General features: G+C 42.9%; 1 protein-coding gene across 1 annotated transcript in view; it reads right to left on the bottom strand.

The window, feature by feature from the left end:
- Nucleotides 1–22,809, bottom strand: part of TMEM132D (transmembrane protein 132D) — a 387,025-nt gene that overhangs the window by 284,144 nt on the left and 80,072 nt on the right. The window contains exon 2 of the mRNA XM_073312908.1: nucleotides 6,831–7,719. Within this exon, the coding sequence (XP_073169009.1) occupies nucleotides 6,831–7,719 (889 nt within the window). The remainder of the gene's footprint in view (nucleotides 1–6,830; nucleotides 7,720–22,809) is intronic.

Here is a 22,809-nt window from a genome sequence, read left to right as displayed (position 1 = left end):
GGATCAGTTTGTGAAGTAGTCAAAAAGAGCATGCATCTAGGGCTAGGCAGGCCAAGTGATCCATGCATCCTTGAAGTTTTGAGTTCAAATGCTCATTTAGATCATAAGTGAAACTGAGTGTGATCAGGTTTCACAGCCAGACCAAACCTTCCCTGACTCTCACAGTGAAATGAACTTGTCTGTCCTTGTTCATATTCAGGTTGCTTAGACAGGTCAATTCTTTGCCCCTCCATGTACTTTGCAGGACAGATGCAGAAGCCTAGAAATGTCTAGCAGCTGATATGCTGGGTCTTGTTGCTGTCCCTTGTAAACTCTGAAGTTTAATGATGACAATTTAATGTCAATATTGTTAATTATTTTGCTGCTGCTATTTTTAAAGCAGAAATGTCCAACTACATTTGAATTGTGGGCAGAGTTTGGGTGAAATATAGACATAATTTTTCCCTAATCCTGGACAATGGATTAATAGATTTTAAAGGTAAGAAGGGACCATAATGACTGTCTGGTCTGACCTCTTGCATAACACAGGCCAAACAACTTCATCCAGTAATTTCTTCATTAAGCCCCTAATTTGTGTTAGAGCTATAGGAGTGGAGAAGGACTGGTATCCTTCTCCTGAAGATCCTGCTGCCACTACCATTGCGAAGGGAAAATTATGTTTGGAAAATCAAAAGCAGCGGAAGCAGAGCTGTAGCTGTGTACAACTGGGGAGTCAAAGGGAGAAAACTAGGGGACTACTGAAGGGTCAAAGGCTAAAATGAGATTTCGCAAAAGGCCTGGTTGTGTATCCATACGGTCCATTTGCAGTTCACTTGTTAGTAGCCAGGGTTCTGGTGCACAGGCAGAAATGCATGTGGAAAACTGGCTTGGGTCTGTGTTACTCGTCCCTCACTCTTCTGCATCTTGCATTCACTCACAAGTTTTTTTATTATTATTATTATCCAGTAAAAATTGTGCATTTATTACAATCTAAGAGCTCCACTGACTGGGATTTGAAGGGCCATTGTCATTCCTGCTGGGTTTCACTCTTGCTGGATCTTATTCCACTATGCTGAGGGGATTGTTGCATTTTTAATTGGTTGTTCCCAGTGATAGGTGTCAGCAGCTATTCCTGCTTCCCCCTGCTCTTTTCCCAGCGATGGAATTAAGGAGCAATGGCTCCAGCCTTAACCCTGCCATTTGTGCCTTCATGTTTCCAGAGCGGGCAGGAGCCCCTTCTGAAGCCCACACGTTTCCACTACAGATTTCAAAATTTCAGTGATTTGAAAACAATTAGTTTTGAGAAAAAGGCCGTGATGGTTTCTATTACTCGCACATGGCACTGTGCATTCTGAAATCAGAAGAAACTGCTAGACTGCAAATTACCAATACTGAAACTGGCAAAGTGCAAGGCAGGGTCATGCAATATAATGGTATATTAGACTGACATGTCAGGTCCTATTTTATGATAGGAAATCTTACTTCAGTCACAGGGTAGGGTTTGAGAGAGATTTAAATTGCCCTGCCATTAATGTCTTTTAACTCCTAGATCCTTGGCATTTAGAATACCAGCAAAATGAATGCTAAGAGGATGTCGATATATGCCTGCACGTATTCTACTGCAGCCTTGTATGCAAATCTTTGATAGGACCACAAATGTTCGAGATGGAAGAGACCTATTAAGCCACGCCATCCACCTCCTGGGGACCACTGGAGGATTGTTCCCTTCAGAACATTTTTGCTGCAGTGTCCAGTCTACTTTTAAACAGCCCAAGGGACTAAGCTTCCCCCACGATTATACAGCCTAACACAGCTCAATATCAGGAAGATGTTCATAATGTACAGCCTAAATTTACCATGAGTTTTGGAGCATGCCATCTCACTGTGGGACCCTTAGTGTGTCTGAATGCTCAGGGTAGGTTTTTCAAAGCCACATGCGGGAACTGCAGGCCCAATCCAAAAGGAATTGGACACCAGAGCCGTCGGCATCTTTGTAAATCTTTGCCTCAGTTCTCCCCTCTTCTCCCCAAAATTATATTACAAACAGAAAAATGCCTGTGGTAAATGTTGCTACGCTACTCCAAGGGGTAACCACAGATGGTGAAATTCACTCCTGTGCAGAGGGCTAGCAACCAAGCACTATTCCCCACTCAACAACTGGGGTTATGCTAGTCTTTGACACAGGGGTGACTCTCCCCAGAACTAATGAATAGACCTCAGAATTTGTCCTTTCTTCACCGTCCTCTAGTGGTTGTTTGCTGACCTACGCCACAAGACATACACAAACAGCAGCTCCCCAAACTCTGAGTTAGCTACATGTATTTCATTGAGGGGCAAAAGGGGAACTTAGATACTACTGTGATGATGGAGATATTAAAAAAAAAAAAATTAGAACTATGGTAGCTAAATTAGAGACAGAGAGGCAGAGATGCTTCAGAAATACATTTAACCACTTTGCTACTACAGCAGGCCTTTCTTTTAAGCAGCACTAACTGGAAAAACTTCAATAGGACCGTTTTTCAAAGGAAATACAGTTCCATTGAAATGCTTCATGAAATCAACATGATTTTGGCAAAAAAAATTGTTTTTCAAAAAATTATAATAATGCCAAAACGTCCCATTTTGATATCTTTGTTTTGAAATGATTTTTTTTCTAATTTTGTGTTTTATTATAAAACAAAACACAAAACCAAGCATTTCAATCAATGCTAACAATTTTTTCCCCAGAATTCTGAAGTTTTTGCATTTCATTCATATGAAAAACAAAGCCAGATTTAAAAATCCGTCATGAATTGTCATCCTCCGGCCAGCTCTACTTTTTAATGATCACAGTTAATTAGCACATAAGTGCTTCAATATCAACTGTTTAGGCCCTAAATTCTCAATGTAAACACAATTAAGAAAAAGTGGTTGTATTTATTCTCCTTTAGACTGAAAAGATCTATAATCTTTATAATTAAACCAATTTTCAAGCATAGTAGTAATTTCCATGCGTGTCTGAAGTCATATTCTCCTAAAATCACAAGTACACAAATTACTAGAGATGAGTGGGTAATGAATTATTGTCTGTAAAGATTTCAGAGTAGCAGCCGTGTTAGTCTGTATTCGCAGGGAAAAAAAAAGGAGGACTTGTGACACCTTAGAGACTATAGTTTATTTGAGCATAAGCTTTCGTGAGCTACACTCACTTCATCTGATGCATCCGATGAAGTGAGCTGTAGCTCACGAAAGCTTATGCTCAAACAAATTTGTTAGTCTCTAAGGTGCTACAAGTCCTCCTTTTCTGTCTGTAAAGAATGCAAACTCCCTCTCTGTTAACAGCTCATGGATTAGTTAATCTGCCCAAGATCCAGACTGCTTCCTTTTGGTCTCAGAAAATGTATGATGTTTTCAACAAATGGTAGGTACTGTAAGGAGTTACTGGATGTCCTAGTCACACTTACCAAATACCAGCTTTAACCAGCATATACAGAGGAGAAAGAGCAATTTTACAGTGTCAGACAGCAGAAGCCACCTAGCTCACCCAGTCTGTATCTTGCACGCTTCGAGAAGGAAAATAATCTCATTTGGTGGCAGAAAAATAACACGCCCTGTCCTTAACGCCCACCACTTTTACACTGGCTCTACTCCATTGATTTCAGTGGAATTAAACCTGCGTAACTGAATGAAGAATCAGGCCCAATATTTCCTCACTTTGGGAGATCAGGACCCATTTCAGCCTTGTGCTGGTTTATAATTCAGATTTCTGAGCAGCGGAGGTGGCTTTAGACAGAGAATTTGGGGTTCAAGTTAATACAACTGGCAGAGAATGGAGGTTTCTTTTTACCTCAAGTCAGAATACTATGGCTTTGGAAAGTGTTTTTGGAATAGAAGGTGCTGAGTTCTATGCCCAATGTTTCTACCTTGCAGAGAAGCTGCTGACTATGGAGTGTCTGCCTAAGATATTTGTTACAGTGGACAGTAAACTGCTTGCCAAGACAGAGGTATCTTCTCATATGGAGGCACAGTGCTTGAATGTTCCCCGAATCTGTGTGCTGCAGCTCATCTCTACAGCATGCCCAGAAAGACACATCACAGAGCACAGTCTTAGGTATTCAGTCTCAGAAGTCTGGGACTATAGACTATGATATTTACTTCCAACACTAAGAGATACAATGTATACCTTCAAGTCAGCGGCACTGCATGGGTACCCACATGGCCCCACAGTATGACAACATTTTTATGGTTGACTTAGAACAGCTTCCTCAGCTCTCATCCCCTAACGCCCCTACTCTACTTACACTACATTGATGACACCTTCATCATCTGGACCCATGGAAAAGAAGCCCTTGAGGAATTCCACCATGATTTCAATAATTTCCATCCCACCATCAACCTCAGCCTGGACCAGTCCACACAAGAGATCCACTTCCTGGACACTACGGTGCTAATAAGCAATGGTCGCATAAACACCACCTTATACCGGAAACCTACTGACTGCTATATTTACCTACATGCCTCCAGCTTTCATCCAGACCACATCATACAATCCATTGTCCAAAGCCAAGCTCTAAGATACAACCACATTTGCTCCAATCCCTCAGAGACAAACACCTACAAGATCTCTATCAAGCATTCTTACAACTACAATACCCACCTGCTGAAATGAAGAAACAGATTGACAGAGCCAGAAGAATTCCCAGAAGTCACCTACTCCAGGACAGGCCCAACACAGAAAGTAACAGAACGCCACTAGCCGTCACCTTCAGCCCCCAACTAAAACCTCTCCAGCAGATCATCAAGGATCTACAACCAATCCTGAAGGACAACCCATCACTCTCACAGACCCTGGGAGACAGGCCAGTCCTCACTTACTGACAGTTCCCCAACCTGAAGCAAATACTCACCAGCAACCACACACCACACAACAAAAACACTAACCCAGGAACCTATCCTTGCAACAAAGCCCGTTGCCAACTGTGTCCACATATCTATTCAAGGGACACCATCATAGAACCTAATCACATCAGCCACACCATCAGAGGCTCGTTCACCTGCACATCTACATGATATATGCCATCACGTGCCAGAAATGCCCCTCTGCTATGTACGTTGGCCAAACAGGACAATCTCTACGCAAAAGAATAAAATGGACACAAATCAGACATCAAGAATTATAACATTAAAAAAACAGTCAGAGAACACTTCAACCTCCTTGTTCACTCAAATTCAGACCTAAAGGTCGTAATTCTTCAACAAAAAAACTTCAGAAACAGATTCCAATGAGAAACTGCAGAATTGGAATTAATTTGCAAACTGGACACCATTAAATTAGGCTTAAATAAAGACTGGGAGAGGATGGGTCATTACAAAAAGTAAAAGCTATTTCCCCATGCTAATTTTTCCCCTACTGTTACTCACACCTTCCTGTCAACTGTTTGAAATGGGCCATCCTGATTATCACTACAAAAGTTTGTTTTCTCCTGCTGATAATAGTCCTCCTTAATTGATTAGTCTTGTTACAGTTGGCATGGCAACACCCATTTTTTCATGTTCTCTGTGAATATATATCTTCCTACTGTAGTTTCCACTGCATGCATCCGATGAAGTGGGTTTTAGCCCACGAAAGCTTATGCCCAAATAAATTTGTTAGTCTCTAAGGTGCTACAAGTACTCCTCATTTTTTTTGCTGATACAGACTAACACGGCTGCCACTCTGAAACCTGTCACTAAGAGAAGTGACATCACTCATTGGTAGGGAATAAGACTGAAATTAGCCCTGTGCACCTCTCTTCCATGGTAGTTCAAGCTGTTGGTACAGAGGGAGTGACAAGCTTGAAACTAGAGAATCCACTGGGGAGAACGTCACTTGCATGTAGTGCGAATTTACTGTCCACTGAAGCCTTCTGATTAATTTCTTCTCTAAGCACTCTAAGCACTCCAAGTTTGCTATGGTATGACCTGAAATCCTGGGCTGCCAAAGAAGCAATCAAGTACAACAGAGCGATGGTGCACTGCAAGCTTCAGTTTTCGTTAAAACTAAGGAACTTCTCACTTGGGTTGAGGAAAAAAAATATTTTATTTTAATCATGGGATGTTTGGGATTCCTGAAAAGACAATATTAAACAACCTAATAGGGTTTACAGGCCAGGCAGGGTTGGGGGGCATGTAGTCATTTTAACGAGAGGCTCTAATGACAGATCAAGTTATGTCTGGGACAGTGATACTCAGACCTCAGTTATTCAGGAGCCAAATTAGCGATCAACATTACCCAAAAGAGCCACAGTCATGTGAATTTATTGTTTCATTTACTATTCATTACATTTTTTTTTCCTCACAGCAAAATGACTGACCAAGTATTCTACAATTGGTTGATAACCTACTTAAAAGCATCCTGATTGGTTAATAATTAAATCACATAGTGTTTTAATATCATGTGCTGCAAAGAGCCACAGGAGACAGAGCCCAAGCCTCAGTCTGAGTATCACTGCTCTAGGAGCTCTGCAAGCTCCAGGTCAGGCGAAAATGTGCAGTTTCTCCTACTGACAAGTAAATGGCTCTCAAATGTCCCATTTGTGCTACTCAGAAGTTGCTCAAAGGCAGCCGGCCTCTCATACAGAGACTGTTCCTCAGCCAGGTCACTCTATATTTGACTGGATAATAGAAAAGGAAGGCGGCAACATTTGCTAGATTGAAAAAACAAACAAACAACACTGTTTAAATCTCATCTATAAAGCAGAAATTCTTAGAAAGCAACCATCAATTTACCCTTGCGAAAGTGACTTCCCATACAACAAAAGCTAACAATAGCAACAACAAAAACCCCTGCCATCTGATTTTCAGTTTAATAGAGAAATTTAGAAAGAATTTACCTCAGTGTGAACTGGTCCTCCGTTGAATTTTTATTGATAGACACAAGGAAAGTCAAAATATCACCTTGTTTGACAGTCTTTGGTATATATTGGATGGCGATGTTGTTATCCAACCTCATTTCACTTAAGGAAGGGCCACCATACGTCTGGTAAAGGAAAACACTTCCAATTCTCTGCAAAGGAGGTACTGATTCATCAATATCGTTCCCTCCCAGTCTGATCCCATTACTTTTCCTTACGTCCTCCTTACTGCACTCCCCGGTCTCATCCCCCGGCTGGATGGTGTAGTAAAGTTCCACAGGGCTCCCTTCAGACTGATCTGTCGCTTTCTTGCGGCCGGCCACAACTGTGGGGGGGTTAAACCAGCTCGGCAGGAGTTCCAGCTCTGCCACGCACAATCCCAGATCCCCCTTCAGCCTGCAGCTGCCTCGGACTTCCCTCGTCTCGCGGAAGGCAAACACCCGCAGGCAAGGCAGCCTCTCTGCGGTACTGTAGTCATCCCAGTCCCTGCCCACAATGTAGAAAAGGATCTGGACTTTGGGCTTCCTCAGATAAATTTTGTCACTCAAGATGTAGGCTTTGAGTTTCCAATTAAAGGAAAACTTGTTGATGGATCCAAATGGATTTGAAGACAACATTAGGTCCTGCGGCACTATTTGTTCAATGGAAAAGGGTCCATAGCTGGCATTTAATACAGGTGGCCTCTTGGATTTATAGATTAGGAAAGACTCCACCCGGGATTGCAAACTAGAGTTCCTCATGATATCCTGGTTGGCTTCCTTAAGAAAGAAGGAAACATCCGCATTGTGGATATGATAGCTCACAGGCAGATAAGTTGGCAGCAAAGAAAATCTCTGTATACTCTCTAGGATGCCTCGACTCTCGGTCACTGTTGAAAGGAAAGGAGAGTTTAGAAGTTCAAAACGCTAGAGAAAATTTGGAAACATTCAGCATCAGGATGCAATCTCATGCAATCACAACATGACTCTTGTGGGAACCTGGAGTATTTGGAAAGGCAGATAGCAAGTAACTGAACTGCTTTCTTATTTGGTTCAGTGTTCTTGACTAGCTCAATCATATCAGGCACATAGAAATATCCTACAATTATTCCCCAAATCCTTGTTGGATAAAGAGTTAGGGGGAGTAGTACAATAGCAACGCTTAGACGTCCTGGCCAAGACTAGACCCTGTTATGCAAGACATGGTACATACACATGGTAAGAGACAGTCCCTCCAAGAGATTACAGTCTAAATAGTCAAGGCAAACAAAGGGGAAGCAAAACCAGAGAGATTAAGAGATTTTCCAAAGGTCAAACAGCATGCTAGAGTCAGAGGAATAGACTAGGGCTCTGGAGACTCATCCAGTGTCCTGTCCACTGAATCACACTGTCTCTCCTGCTTGTTACATACATGTACTTATTTTTAAATATTTGTGTGAATTTAGTCCAACCTGGCACCTCTGGGGACTGAAGCCCTTTATTTATGCCTGCCAGATGAGTGTTTTGCCTCCAGTGCCCATCGCTGCAGAATCTAAGAATGGGAATTCCCAAACCATTCTGCACTGGCTTAACTCTGCTCATCTTGGAGCCAGTGGGCATATTACAAGCACTCTCCCTACAAAGTGCCTTATGACTATCCTAAAGGGATCTTTCTTCAGGCATCATTAAGCCAAGGTCCTACCTAGTATTGATAATGGCTACAGAAACTTTAGCCTCTAGGAAGCTGATGTGAATCCACCCCAGGCTGGTAGTGACCAGGTGATGGCTGTTTTTTGGCCTATAAGGGTATGTTTACGTAGCATTTTGGAGCGAGACTCCCAGGTTGACAGACTTGGGCTAGCAGGCTTGTGTTCGTGCTCTACGAATAACTCCACAGACAGCGTTCTGAAGTTGCAGCTTGGGCTGGAGCTCATGCTCTGAAGCTTAAAGATGGGGGGTGGGCTTCAGAGCCCAAGATCCAGCTAGAACCGCAATTTCAAAGCGCTGTCTAAAGAGCTATTTCTGGAGCACTAGCCTATGTCCATCAGCCCACGTCGGGAGGCTCTTCTCCAAAATGCTGTGTAAACACCCCCCGAGATGCATTCTCTATCCAGGCCCTAATGGACAACTATCCATATCACAGAGAGCACCACGACTGGCATCCTCGTTGGCAGTCCGAACATAGAGTATTAGAAATGAATGGGCCTGGAGACTCAAATACCCTCTCATTCCTACGGATATGGGGGGAGGGGGCCACACAGAGCCCTTGCCACGTGTGGGGCAAATGGAGGCCAATGGTACAAAAGGAGGCAGACACACACAACCCCTGGCACATGGTCACATGCTGGAGGGGGTTAAGAGACTCCCTGAAATAGATGCAAAAAGAAAAGGAGGACTTGTGGCACCTTAGAGACTAACCAATTTATTAGAGCATAAGCTTTCGTGAGCTACAGCTCACTTCATCAGATGCATATGCATCTGATGAAGTGAGCTGTAGCTCACGAAAGCTTATGCTCTAATAAGTTGGTTAGTCTCTAAGGTGCCACAAGTCCTCCTTTTCTTTTTGCGAAGACAGACTAACACGGCTGTTACTCTGAAACCTGAAATAGATGGTGATTGGAGGGTGACACACAGGGAATGGAGAAGTGCAAGGGCTCCTGGTGTATGCAATGTGCTCAGCGTACAGATGCAACAAAGTGTGTAACCCTTTAGTAAATTTAACCTTCATAATACCCCTCTGAGGTAGGGGAGTGCAATTACACTCATTTTACAGACGGGAAGCAGGGACACTAAAGGACATGCCCGAGATGTTGCAGGCAGTCTGTGGCAAAGCAGGGAATTAAAACTGGATCTTCGGAAGCCCAGTCTAGCACCCTAGCCACTCAACCAGTCCTTCCTCCTCTACAGAGTTTGGGGTCAAAGTACTCAATAAATGTCAGTCATTATAATGGCTAACAAGGCAGCCATTGGCCCTAGAGGATCTAAAAAGATCGAGTGCCCTAGAACTGTTCCCCTGCATGATGCCATGAGGGGGGAAAACAACCCACATTCACAAGAATTTGAAAAACTTAACTGGCAAAATCCCACAGAGTGCACTGTGGGGATAAAAGTCTTTTTAATAATGGTGCGGTTACATTCTTGTGTACTTTGCTGCCAGCAGGGTTTATGACATCCCTTTGTGCTGTTTATGTTTGTGTTAAAGGACTGCATAATTAAACACTAAAAGGTTGAGAAAAGATCAGCACACTGATACAAGTTGTGTAAACAGCATTGTGGCTTAGAGCCACCAGAAAGACCCTGCAGATCACAGACCTACTTTAACAAGGAAAGAATCTGGAATGCTGAATTGCTTCTCCAAAGATCTCCTCTCTAGTGCCCTGAGGCATTGGAAGACCTGGCAGCCTACTATTTCAACTGTGCATTGAAAGAAATACCCAGATTTGCTAGGCTAGGGACCCTGATTTCAAAGTTCGACAGCCCTGGCCCCATAAAATGTAGCTGTATTACTGTAATCTGTCATGGTTTGGACCATTAGTATAGAATATTACAGACATTTGTTTTTATACAGGGACACAGAAATGCTGCTGGCCCCAATTCTTGGTGTGTCATAGTTTAAAAAGCCAGAAGAGGCCACTTTGATCATCTATTCTGACCTTCTGCATACAACAGGTCGTAGGACTTCCCTGAATTGATTCCTGTTTGAACTAGAACATATCTTTTAGAGGTGGAGAAATTCATTCTTGCTTCAAAAATTGCCAGTGATGGAAAATACACCACAACCCATGGTAAGTTGTTCCAATGATTAATTACCCTGACAGCTAAAAATGTACACCTTTTATTTCTAGTCTGATTTTGTCTAGTTTCAACTTCCGTGTCTAGAATCAACTCCCACGAACGACCTTGAACAATGACTCTGCAGTCAGCGCAGATGCCTATCAGTGCTGTAGCTGTCATACTAGTTAAAGAAGCGTTTATAGGGGTGACCAGTGGTGAGCACCAGAGTCCTTTGAATAAAGCATGTGGGTTGCTATGTATTTGACTCTGCAAGCATTCAAAATTCTCATGTCGAGTATCCCCCGAAAATCATGACATTTAAAAAAAATAAATGAATCTGGGGTCTTTTTATTTGACTTCAGGTTTTAATGGTTCACATTTTTAAGCTTTTCTCTACAACCATGAGGACTTGAAACTTTTTTTTTTTTTATAACAGAGGAAGTTGAGATTCTCATGTAATCATATGACTCCAGGAGATGGAGATTTAAGAAAAACACCACCAAATAGCAGAAGACTTGTGATAAAAATCACAAAAGTTGGCAGCATTGCTCTCTGGGCCTGATTCTTTTCTCACTTACACCAGTGTAAATCTACAGTAACCTCCCTGAAGTCAATAGCCTGATTCTGATCTCTCTCACACTGATGCAACTCCACTGACTTTAATGGTGCCGCTTCCAGATTTACACTAGTGCAAGTGACATTACCATCTGGCCTAATGGAGTTACAACCATTGTCAAACCACTCTATTTGAGAGAAGAATAATTCATGCTACATCCACAATGCAGAATCATCACACAAAACACATGTGATCTTTAACCCTCGAGTGAAATTCACCCCTGTACAGAGGACTATCACTGTGCCTAAGAACCACTTATATTCCACTTAATCTCTCTTTTTAGGGATTAAGTGGTTCTTAAGTGGTTAGTAAACTTTGGTGTGGCTTTCTGCACAGAGGTGAATTTGACCCCTAGAGATACACTGTCAAATTGGGGGGATGCATCTAGCAGGGACCTGCAGGAGTCAGTCCTGTATCCGGTACTATTCTATTTTTTCATTAATGACTTGAATAATGGAGTAGAGAGTATGCTTAACAAAACATGCAGATGACAGCAAGCTGGGAGGGGTTGCAAGCACTTTGTAAGATAGGATTGGAATTCAACATGATCTTGGCAAATTGAAGAATTGGTCTTAATTCAACAAAATGAAATTCAATAAAGATAAGTGCAAAGTATTGAAGTTAGGAAGGAAAAATCAGATGCACAACTTCAAAATGTGGAATAATTGGCTAGGTGGCTATAAATCAACAATGTGATGAAACTGTGACAAGGCTAGTATCATTCTGGGGTGTATTAATAGGAGCACTGTACATTAGACATGGGAGATAATTGTACTGCTCTATTCGGTACTGGAGAGGCCTCAGCTGGAATACTGTGTCCAGTTCTGGACACCACACTTTAGGAAAGCTGTGGACAAATCAGAGTGTCCAGAGGAGAGCAACAAAAATGATGAAAGGTTAGAAAACCTGACCTATAAGGAAAGGTTAAAAAACAGGGCATGTTTAGTCTGAGAAAAGAAGACTGAAGGGTGGGGCTGGGGGGAACCTCATAACAGTCTTTAAATGCATTAAGGGCTGTTATAAAGAGGAATGTGATTAATTGTTCTCCACTCCATTAAAATTAGGACAAGAAGTAAGGGGCTTAATCTGCAGCAAGGGGGATTTAGGTTAGAGATTAGGAAAAAATTCCAACTACAAGTGTAGTTAAACTCTGGAATAAGCTTCCAAGGGAGATTGTGGAATCTCCATCACTGGAGGTTCTAAGAACAGGTTGGACAAACACCTGTCGGGGATACTCTAGGCTTACTTGGTCCTGCCTCAGTGCAGGGAACTGGATTTGATGACTTCTGGATGTCTCTTTCAGCTCTATAGTTCTATGATTCGATGATTGGGCCTACTAATCATTTACACTAAACCCCCTTTATATCTCTCTGGCAATTAAAAGGGGCCTAACAGTGACTATAAACAGTATTTACACTCATTTTAAAGCCCTTTTTACATTGCCAGGGCGGTATAAGGGGTCCTTAGTGTAAATGACAATCAGGACTTATAGTACTTACTTGCTGTTGCTTAACCCTACCTGATCCAAGAACTACATTAATGCAACTGAACAAATGTATGCTGTGTGCCACTGGGCACTAAAAGAACATTTTCAATGACACTGAGCTTCTCTTACTGCCAGATATCTATCTTAACTGTGCTGTCGAGCAATTACCTGAGGCAGGCTATCATATTAAGGAGTAAGCTCTCCATCCTTTCTAGGAACTGTCAGTCCTGAAGAGCAAAGACACACACTGTTAAACAATAATACGAGTCACAAATACTGTTCAACTTTTCCTGTTTGAACATCTGACCTTCGTACTCAAGGACGTACACCTTAATTGGACCATAAATTGCATATTTTTCTGAGGTAACCTCAGATCCTTATACTTATTCACAAGAGCAACAGGGGGTCACCATCGATGTCATTCAAAGAGAACCAATTTTCCAAAGCTTTATTCCACAAATACTTTATTACTCTTCACTTGGCTTGCCATCTGACCTAAATATTTATTGTCTGGACAAGTATTGAGTTGACCTGAACTGATGTTAGTTACTCTGAGCTACCAAAATACCAATTATGTTCAGCAATTCACTGCAAAAGGCTAAAACAGGCTCATTATCCTGAAGCCCCCAGGGAAGGAGTTATTAGTACCTAAGAACACAGATTCCACATCAGAAATGTCCAACAGCTGCAACTTGGAAAACACCTCTCAACATGAAAAATAAACAGGACACAAATGCAGTGGGCATGTTTTGCATTTTATTAAGGAAAAAAAAAATCGATAGGGTGGTAGTATCATGGCAGTGAAATTATGGCTACTTCTGATGAGCATTTCCAGTCTATATGCCACAGAACCCACCTCTACAGGGCTGCCCTCTGTGCAATAGCTGTTAGCAACAGGGCAAGTGGGTGTGACGCTGTGTGGATCCGCAGGTCACTGACCTGATGGTGGGTGACAGGAGGCGCCCAAGGGCCAGGGAGGCTATTGTAGTCTTGACTGTCTGATGTCACATCACATGTTACAAGAAAAATCATAAAGAGACAGTCTTGTGATTAAGGCACTGGACTGGGACTCAGGAGATCTGAGGGTTCAATTCCTGGTGCTGCCATAGATTCCTTGGGTAAGTTACTTAACCTCTCTGTGCCACAGCCCCCTATCTGTAAAATGGGGATAATACTTCCTTTCTCCCCACCTTTGCCTGTCTTGTCTGTTTAGATCGCAGGCACTTCAGAAAAGGGCTGTATCTTACTACGTGTTTGTGCAGCACCCAGCACAATGGGGCCTTGATTTCAGCTGAAGCCTCTAGGGCCTACTGTAATACAAACAAACCGTAATTAATAAGAGAATCCTGCACATGCATAGGAGGTAATTTAGTACTGGATTTTCTAGCAACAGTGCACTGTTCTAGATGACCACATTATGGGATGTTACACAATAAAAAAAGAGGAGACAAGTACAGTACATTATTATGTTTACACAGAGTAAACATAATGGGTAGTAACAGATATCACTTTATCCTCATTAATTCAGGAGTGAGTATACTTTATGAGAGAGAATATTTCCTGCATATATTGAAAGTAATTAACAAAATACTAGTTGGCCAATCCCTCAACATCCCTGTCAAGTAGGTAACATGATCTCTATTTTACTGATGAGGAAACTGAGGCAGAGATTTTAAGTGATTTGCATATAGTCACAGAGAGAATCACGGTCAGAGCTGGCATTAGAATTAAACAGTCTCTTGTCCTGCACTAGGATTGCTCAGTCTTGAGTGCACATGTTCCTGGCTCCATGTGTGGAAGGAAACTATACTTCCCTATGTATCTCTCTCACACACACTCTCTCCAGCAGCCTCAAGTGAATTTTGCACAGAATTTTTCACAGTTCTGTTTTGACAGGAAATTGTGGTGATGCCATCTAAATAAAAGTGATATTCATATGTACTGAATAGACAACTGCAATATTTAGATCCAGAGTCTGAACACTCTAGTCCAGGAGTGTTTGGCGACAGGGCCTTGATTCAGGCCTGTCTCCGATGTACACACCTACCCCAAATGGAATCATTAAAACATGTTCCAGAGACCCCACCATGGCTTTTTCATAATTCCAGTGCTGTGAGCAGTGCTGGTGTCTGTCTTAATGAGCTTGGTTGCCAGTTTTACAGTGACTTCTCAGCAGGGAAGTGAAGGCTGTTGACATGGTTTGTGACAGAGAAAGTGCTAATCAGAAGAAATAATCAGCCTGGGAGAAGCTGGCAACTATCATTGTAGTTTTAAAGCAGGTTTTATTATTTATTAGAAGAAATTGTGTAGAGAAGATGTTGGTATTTTTCATATTAATGCAATGTTATAATTAACAAAAAGCATTTGCCTGACACATTATGGAGCCTGCCTCAACCCTGCTCTGAATGTCTCCAGATACTCTCATGCGTTCAATTGCTGAGCTGCACTTCCTTTGTCACAAAACAGGTCAGCAGCCTGGCTTCTTGTTTCATCATTAATCATTTCTGTTATGTTTAATGGTATTTTATGATTGGTGCCCAGCAGCTGGGATCATGCATTTCCAGCCTGGCCTGTGCTCACCTAGGCAGAAGAAGCCCTGCTGCAAAGTGCCGGGCTCGCTCTCTGCTCAGCCAGTGTTGTACGTGGGGGCCAACAGGGCTTGGGACTACACCTCTCACAGCACTGCCATTGTGTGGGGAAAGGAGGAGAGGGCCTGAAAGAGCCCCTCTCAGCACAGAGGGGAATGGGCGGGAGCACTCAGCCTTTGCAGAGTCCTCACTAGGAAAAAAAAAGGTTTGTTCTGAATTCAAATGAGCTAAGATGAGATTAAATTGTAGTGAGGACAAGGGCAGTTTGTAGCTTTAGCCGGTGGACTTTAACTCAAGGATCCCCAACATTTGACCGGCTAATCATTCAAAAACTAGAAAAGCAAAGAGCCCTCCCTAGGGAGAGGGGAAACTGCTGGATGAGGAAAATAACTGGGAGACAAGGGTGGGCAAATGATCAGCTGGAGGTGTGAACTAGGGGGAAAGGAGTGTCAAATGGAAGAGGAAACGGGCAGGGAACAGGGGTTGTGGGAAAAGAGAGCAGGGGTAATACTTAGCATTCTAGAATCCCTCTCCCCCACGACCGCCCCCCCCATCGAAGAATGAAATTAAAGCCCTATTTAAAAAAAAAATAGCAACAGCCACCAAGTCAAACACTGACTGTCTTAAATGCAGAGATAAGTTTTGCCTGACAAGCTATGACACTTCACTGGGCACAAAACCATCACATGCATCCTGTAAACAGCAGCAGTGCTAAAGGGCCAGGGATCCTCTGCAGGCAGCGCTCCCACTGATGTCTGGGCTGGTATGGAGGGAGGTTGGAGGAGACCTTTACTTGATGGTAATGAGATGAAGAGATACCCAAGTCTTTTATATAGAGTAAATTGTAGTTTCCCTTCAAGTGGTAGCATGGACACTCCCCACCCCTGTCTTCATGTCTTTCAATCTTCATCTGTCTCTCTCCACTCACTGAGAGAGCAAGCAAAGCTGTTACAGACCCTTTGCCAGGTGATTCCCCATATGGTCTCAGACAACTTTAACTGGCTTTGCAGCCAAACTCGTTCCTACGCCTGAAATCTAAGGGGAAGGTTTCACCGCTGTCCTGCCCTTATGAGAAATCTGTTCTGCAGCTCTACTCCTTGGACCCCCTGCCCATCAGACCGTTCCTCCAGCTAGGGCCCCATTTACATATCGCATGCTCATTTTGCACTCCTCCAACAGCCTGAGGAAGAACCATTAAAAACAGCCAAGCACTGAGGATGCGACTTGGAGCGAGCACGTGAGTGAATGCTCAGAATGTTCAATTTTTATTCCTCTCTCGTTCCGATCACAGCTCTCCTCCCCTCCCCTCCGCAGGCAGAATGTGGAACTTCATTAAGTTATTTTATATTAAAACGAGCAGAGTGTCTCACCTCATAATTTTTTTAAATTGTTTAGTTTAATGTTTAATTAGCTGAGGGATTAAAAAAATAACTCTCCCCTCCCCTTCCATAGGACGATGCTTTTTCGGAGGCTGTAAATCAGAGAATCTTTTGGCTAGAGGAGCAACATCAGTGAAAGAGGGGAAGGGTACAGACTGTATTAAAAACACCCCAGATGCAGCTGCGTCCACTGGTTTCAAGGTTGTTGGCTAGCAGCAAACTGGTCCACTCGCTGCGTCTCCCTACTAGCGAGCGGGGGATGTGTACTGAATACAAATCAGCTTGGGCTGGAAGCTGACAGCAGCTTTGCAAACAGCCAAAGGCCAAAAATTCAAACAGTTCTACACTTTATCTGAGGAGAGTTATAATCAACACAAACAACAACTATCTCCAGCACCTAGCTGGAGCTCTGTACCGCCATCTGGATTTGACCAGGAGACTTTAATAAGGATTCTAAAGTATGGCAAATTAAAACAAATAGAACCTGAGCTGCGACTTTGATTGTTCACATACAAACTAGGCATGTTTCTGCAAAGGAACCTGTTGTAGAAACCAGGGTTGTGTTTGTTATATGGAAGGTCACAGAAAATTAAGGCCCAGGGTAAAGTGGGATTTTTAAAAGCTCACAGAGGAAGCCCTAAGCACCACGTATGGCAAAGGAGATCAGAAATGAGAGTCAACTTCCTATTTGCATGAGAGTGCATGGGGCTGCATGCAACAGTGCTCTGAAAACAATCCTTATTCATTTCACTTGTTTCGTCCACCATGAACACGGCAGCGAACCTAGGCTGTTATGAACCAATCCACAGGAGTGAAGCCACCTGAATAATCTAGATCATCATCACCAAATTGAACTCAGTGCTTCTCCTTGTTTAGTGCTGAATCAAGTCAGTGGTGATGGGTGACTGAAGTGCAATTAAAAGGCATATCAGGACAAATGAAAATCTGGGAACTGCAACTCATCTTCAATATCATCACTATTAACTGATCATTTGCATGCAGCTGTGCTGAACTCAACCAGGCAGTGACTGAAGCAAACATTGTTTTTTATTTGAGCTGCATGAGTTCAAATTTCATGTCTGGAGGGGGAAAAAAAAAACAACCCAAACCCAAATCTTAGTGCAAGTCTTGCTTAAAACAGATTCACCTGGTTTTTTGGTATTGCAACCATGTAAAAACTATATATTTTGTATATAGAGCCATAAAATCACCCCTGAATTTTTCAGAACGGCCCAGTTTTGCTTCCCTAGCTAAAAAACCTCAGCAAATCTTTCTGTGAACCTGGTCTAAGAAGCTCAGTTTGGCTGCAAAATATATATATTGTCTAAAGCACCTGTTATCTTACTATTTACTTTGGGCATCTCAGCTGATTATATATGAGCTCTTTTGAATTCAGTAGCTCCAAAGTTAAATGATCTTTTCATTGCCATAGGAGAGAACTAACTTCAAGATTCCAATATGCAATACTGAAATCCATACCTCTCCAAATGATGCATATCAGCTCAATAAGACAGCTGAGTTCCTGTGGTGTTGAACTGACTAGCTTTGTCAAGCTGTAGGATCAATTTTGTTGGCTCCATAAGGAGCGAAGGAATTTTTTTTTCATTAGAGGCACATGCAAAAGACTCTGGCAGGCTACATCTGTGAGAGTACAACTTGCTTCCGCTCGACCTTACATTCCTTTTGCTGGTGCTTGTAGCGTCCTGGGGATAGGAAGGTCTCATCATACGTTGTTGCAAACTCTGGGTCACGAATCTGGAAGGGATGTTGCCAGGCATTGGAGTCACTAGCCTGGGAGATCCTAAGGTGAAGAGGAAGCAAGATGTGCCTGTTGAGTCTCAGAGCAGATCCTCAGCTGCTGTAAATTGTCATAGCTCCACTGAAGTCAGCAGCATTCTGACAATTTATACCAGCCGAGGATCTGCCCCTCAGTGTTTTGCTTTAAGGAGATGACCCCCCCTCCCAGTAAACTGGAACATGACAATAGAGGCCAATTCCCAGTGCAGTACTTAAAACTGGAGCTATTATTTTCAAAACCCTTAGATCTTAGCCTGTACATGGTCACCCATGTTGTGGATGGATTGTTGAGGATTTCCCTCAATGGGCACCTAGAAAGAGATGCCATATGAGGATAAAGGAGGACTTGTGGCACCTTAGAGACTAACAAATTTATTTGAGCATAAGCATCCAATGAAGTGAGCTGTAGTTCACGAAAGCTTATGCTCAAATAAATTTGTTAGTCTCTAAAGGTGCCACAAGTCCTCCTTTTCTTTTTGCGGATACAGACTAACACAGCTGATACTCTGAAACCTGTCATACAAGGATAGTTTTCTCTCTTTTCTCTTCGCTAACTCTTCCCATGACTGACATTGTTTTTAAAAAAATAGTGGCAAAGAGTCCTGTGGCACCTTATAGACTAACAGATGTATTGGAGCATAAGCTTTCGTGGGTGAATACCTGCTTCGTTGGATGCATAAAAAAATAGTTATCACTGGCGGGAGAAGCAAAAGTCTTTGCAGGTCACTGAATATGCAAACCGGTAACTTGATCAATCTTCAGAAGAGGCAGCAGATTCAGCCTCCTTTTGTACAGCACACGCTTATGCATATGACATACCCCAGAAAGTCCCACCACACACATGCTACCCCTGCCTCTCAGGAAGTTTAGACAGCTTCTCTTCTGGAGCTGCACTGGACGAGAACAGTAATACCCTGCAGTCTGGCCAAGAACTGAGAGCTTGATGCCTTTCACACCATGAAATGGTAGCTCTTGGACACCTGCAAAACAGCAGTTCGTAGCTTGGTTTTACTGCAAAATTGTTGTTCGTAGCTTCAGAAAAAGAAGAAATCTACCAGATCTCCGATTTAGTTCTGGGACTGTCAGAGTCCCTGGGGGGGGGAATTCCTTTCCTTAAGTTGTTTTATATTAATAATAAACAACAACAACAACCACCATCTTTCAACTGGTTGCATAATGTCAATGTTTACAAATCAGTTGTCATTACTTTGGGTTATGTAGGGAGCAACTTTTTAAATCTATTTGTACAGCAGGAAGATAGGAGTACTGCCGGGCCCTCACTGAGTTTGTGCTGATAATGTAACTGACAGATTGGGCAGTTTCTTGCAATATCCTTGAAAAACATTATTGAATGATGTTTAAGTATCTTTGAAGTCCATTCTATTGAATGCAAACTTTATGTATAACTGTGGGATTTGATGCAACTTCTCTAGGGGGAGACAAGGCCAATATAAACCTTGGGAAGTGTTATGAGCATCAAAGGACTATTTTAAACCATGTGCCAGACAAGAAGGAAGTTTTGGGACAAAGTTAAGTGGGTTTCCTAGGGAGGAGGTTGATGAATGGAAATTTCCCACCTCTAGCCCCTACCTTTTGAAGCTATTCCCTAAGGAGAGAACCACTGTCTGCTGATCACCTCTTTCATGAGCACAAGATCAAAGGTCCAAGCAGTATGAAGGAAAGAATGAGCTGTTCCTTTTTGTTCTTGTTCTGAGCAAAAGTTGTTATGAACTTGTAACTACAGGAAAAACTCCTGTGTGGGGCCTGAAGGGCCGTCTGATCACCTGCCAGAGCCCTTGTTGTATTTGGGGTTGATCTCTGCTCAGCTTTTTACCATGCGTGTAGGTTCTTTTTAATATTTTCTCTGTAATGCTTTCACCTTAAGAATAAATGTGCTTTTTTAGAAAGGGCTGTGTGGTAACTGATAACTGTAGGTAATTACAACTACTCATGGCCTCTTAAGAGAAAGCAAAGCACAGATCCTGGCCTGGTTAGGTAGTCTAACTTGCTGGGGAATAACAAGGTATAGGCAGGGAATTGTGCAGCATGGTAAAACATACTTAGGAGATGATGGCTGGTAGTCAGGAGCCTGGAAGTGGGTGCCCTTCCTGTCCCACAGACAGGGAATACAGGTGCAGTTGCCCTGAACTGTGACAGTAACGTCTGGATTTGGTATTTCTCTGTGCTCAGGAGCTCTCACGGGGTTCTGTGGAATCAGACTGAACTGGGGTTCTAGCTTGCTTGTGCAGTTCCAGTTGAGCTCTCTTCAATTCTGTCTTGACTTTTGCACTCATGGATTCTGTCTGGCAATGGAAGCAGAAGTTCCCACATCTCCTGGAGAAAGTTGTCTTTTTCATCATATTTCATCATTAGGGCTGGAAATGAGTCTCACAAGGAAGCCTCTTCTAGGTTTGAAATCTTGCAAGTTTGCAAACTCAGGACAGTTCAGACAAAACATAATTTCTCTGTGCTTTGTCTCCAGCAAGATGCACTCCCCAGGGCCAGGGGCAGCTGTACAGGAGGGGAAGGTTTCATGCCCAGAGGAAGGCAGGGGTTGTACTGCTGTCATGCTCCCACAGGGGTTCTGCTGGGATCTGAATCCAGCCATCTCTCAGTCAGTCTGGCTTTGAACCTTCACAGGCCTGTCCTCACTTTGGTGGCTTCACCAGCTGGCTCCTGCACCCCCAGAGGAGCAGGAGCTGAGGGTGGCTTGTGCCAAACTGGACTTACTCACTCCAGATGGACTTACTGCCTCTTCATTGAGGTCTTAGAGGCAAGACCTTGTGTCATTCTGTCAGTCTGAGTGTGGTTCTGAACTTCTGGAACCCTAAGGATGAATTATCTACTCAGCCTCTGGGTGTCGTTGAATAGACAGTGCTATGTAATTTTATTTCACTGATCTGTGACAAACCTTTGGGCAGAGCCCTTTATCATTCAAGCTCCCAAATCTCTTCTGCCCAGAAGAGCCAGATAAGTGCTTGACACTTTCCCTACTCTGATTTAAATATTCATCATTGCAGACATTAGGCAGAAGCAGACAAGGCTGGAGCACTGATGTTGACTTACTCAATTACCTGTTCTGTCTCTTCTGTAGCAACCTTTGCTTAAAACAATGACTATTGTATTTTTAAGCATTTCATTAAGCGTTATGCTTCACTGAGAACAACTTTATTACACAGTAACAGGCAGAGGGGAGGTTTTGATCTCAAACAGAAAGGAAAGCAGAGAAGGCTATGTGGAAATCAGATGCTTTTAAAAGCATGCAGGCTGTACAGTGGCTGCTTTTTACGGTGGCACTCAAAGGCCAGTGGCCAGATGCGAGCTGCCATATCCTCATCAAGAAGGAGCAGCGCGGGGGTGGAAAAGGAGCCTGTATTTACAGCATCGCTCAGTGAGAGACAGGACACAGAACAGATTAAGTGCTCAGATAGCATCGGAGGTCAATAAATGAAATCCACAAGAAGACACAAATTGTACTGTGTAATCAAAGGCCTTCAAACTCAGACAGGATCTTACTGCAGATAAAAATACTACACCCTGGCCTTTGAAGCAGCACTCACCCAATGGCATGGCTAATCTGTTCACTGACCTAGAGTCAAAGAAACTATTTTAATGACTCAGCACCACAACAGGAACATACATGTATCTACCCCAAAGGGGGTCTCAGCATTGTAAATTGTATCTGGACTGAGAGTTATTTTCTGCCAGGAAATCTCACCGAAAACTACAAGATTACACTTCTGCTAGGTTATGATACATTACGGGTATGTCTTGGCACATCCCATCCCTAGACTGCTTGGAAGCCATTCAGCACCACTGGCTTTGTTCCTTTGTTAGTATTTCACTGCATCATGAGCTCTGGCAACTTAAAGATACACATTATTATCAGTCATACAGTAACACCCAGAAGTCCCAGCTGAGATCAGGCCCAATTGTGTTAGGAGCTGTAAGTACACATAGCAAGAGACAGTCCTTGCCTCCAGGAACCTACAGTTTAATATTGTTTGCAGTCTTGTTGTAGCTGAGTTGGAACCAGGATGAGAGACACACAAGATGGGTGAGGCGATATTTGTTATTGAACCAGCTTCTATTGGTGAAAGAAACAAGCTTCCAAGCTCCACTGAGCTCTTCTTTCACCAACAGAAGTTGGTCCAATAAAAGATATTACCTCCCCCAGCTTGTCTGTTAACAGGCTAAATAGACAAGACAGGTGGAAGAAAGGGTTATTATTCCTGGTTTGCAGACTGAGACTGGAGAAGGGAAGTGATTTGCCCAAGGCCACACAGCTAGTCTGCAAGAGAGCTGGGACCTGAACCCAGATCTCTCCAGTCCCAGCCCTCCCTGTGCCAGGAGTCCTTTTT

The sequence above is a fragment of the Lepidochelys kempii genome, chromosome 15 (genome assembly GCF_965140265.1).
Source record: "Lepidochelys kempii isolate rLepKem1 chromosome 15, rLepKem1.hap2, whole genome shotgun sequence".
Classification (NCBI taxonomy): domain Eukaryota; kingdom Metazoa; phylum Chordata; order Testudines; family Cheloniidae; genus Lepidochelys; species Lepidochelys kempii.
The sequence above is the reverse complement of the archived record's forward strand: the minus strand, read 5'-3'. Positions and strand labels throughout refer to the sequence as shown.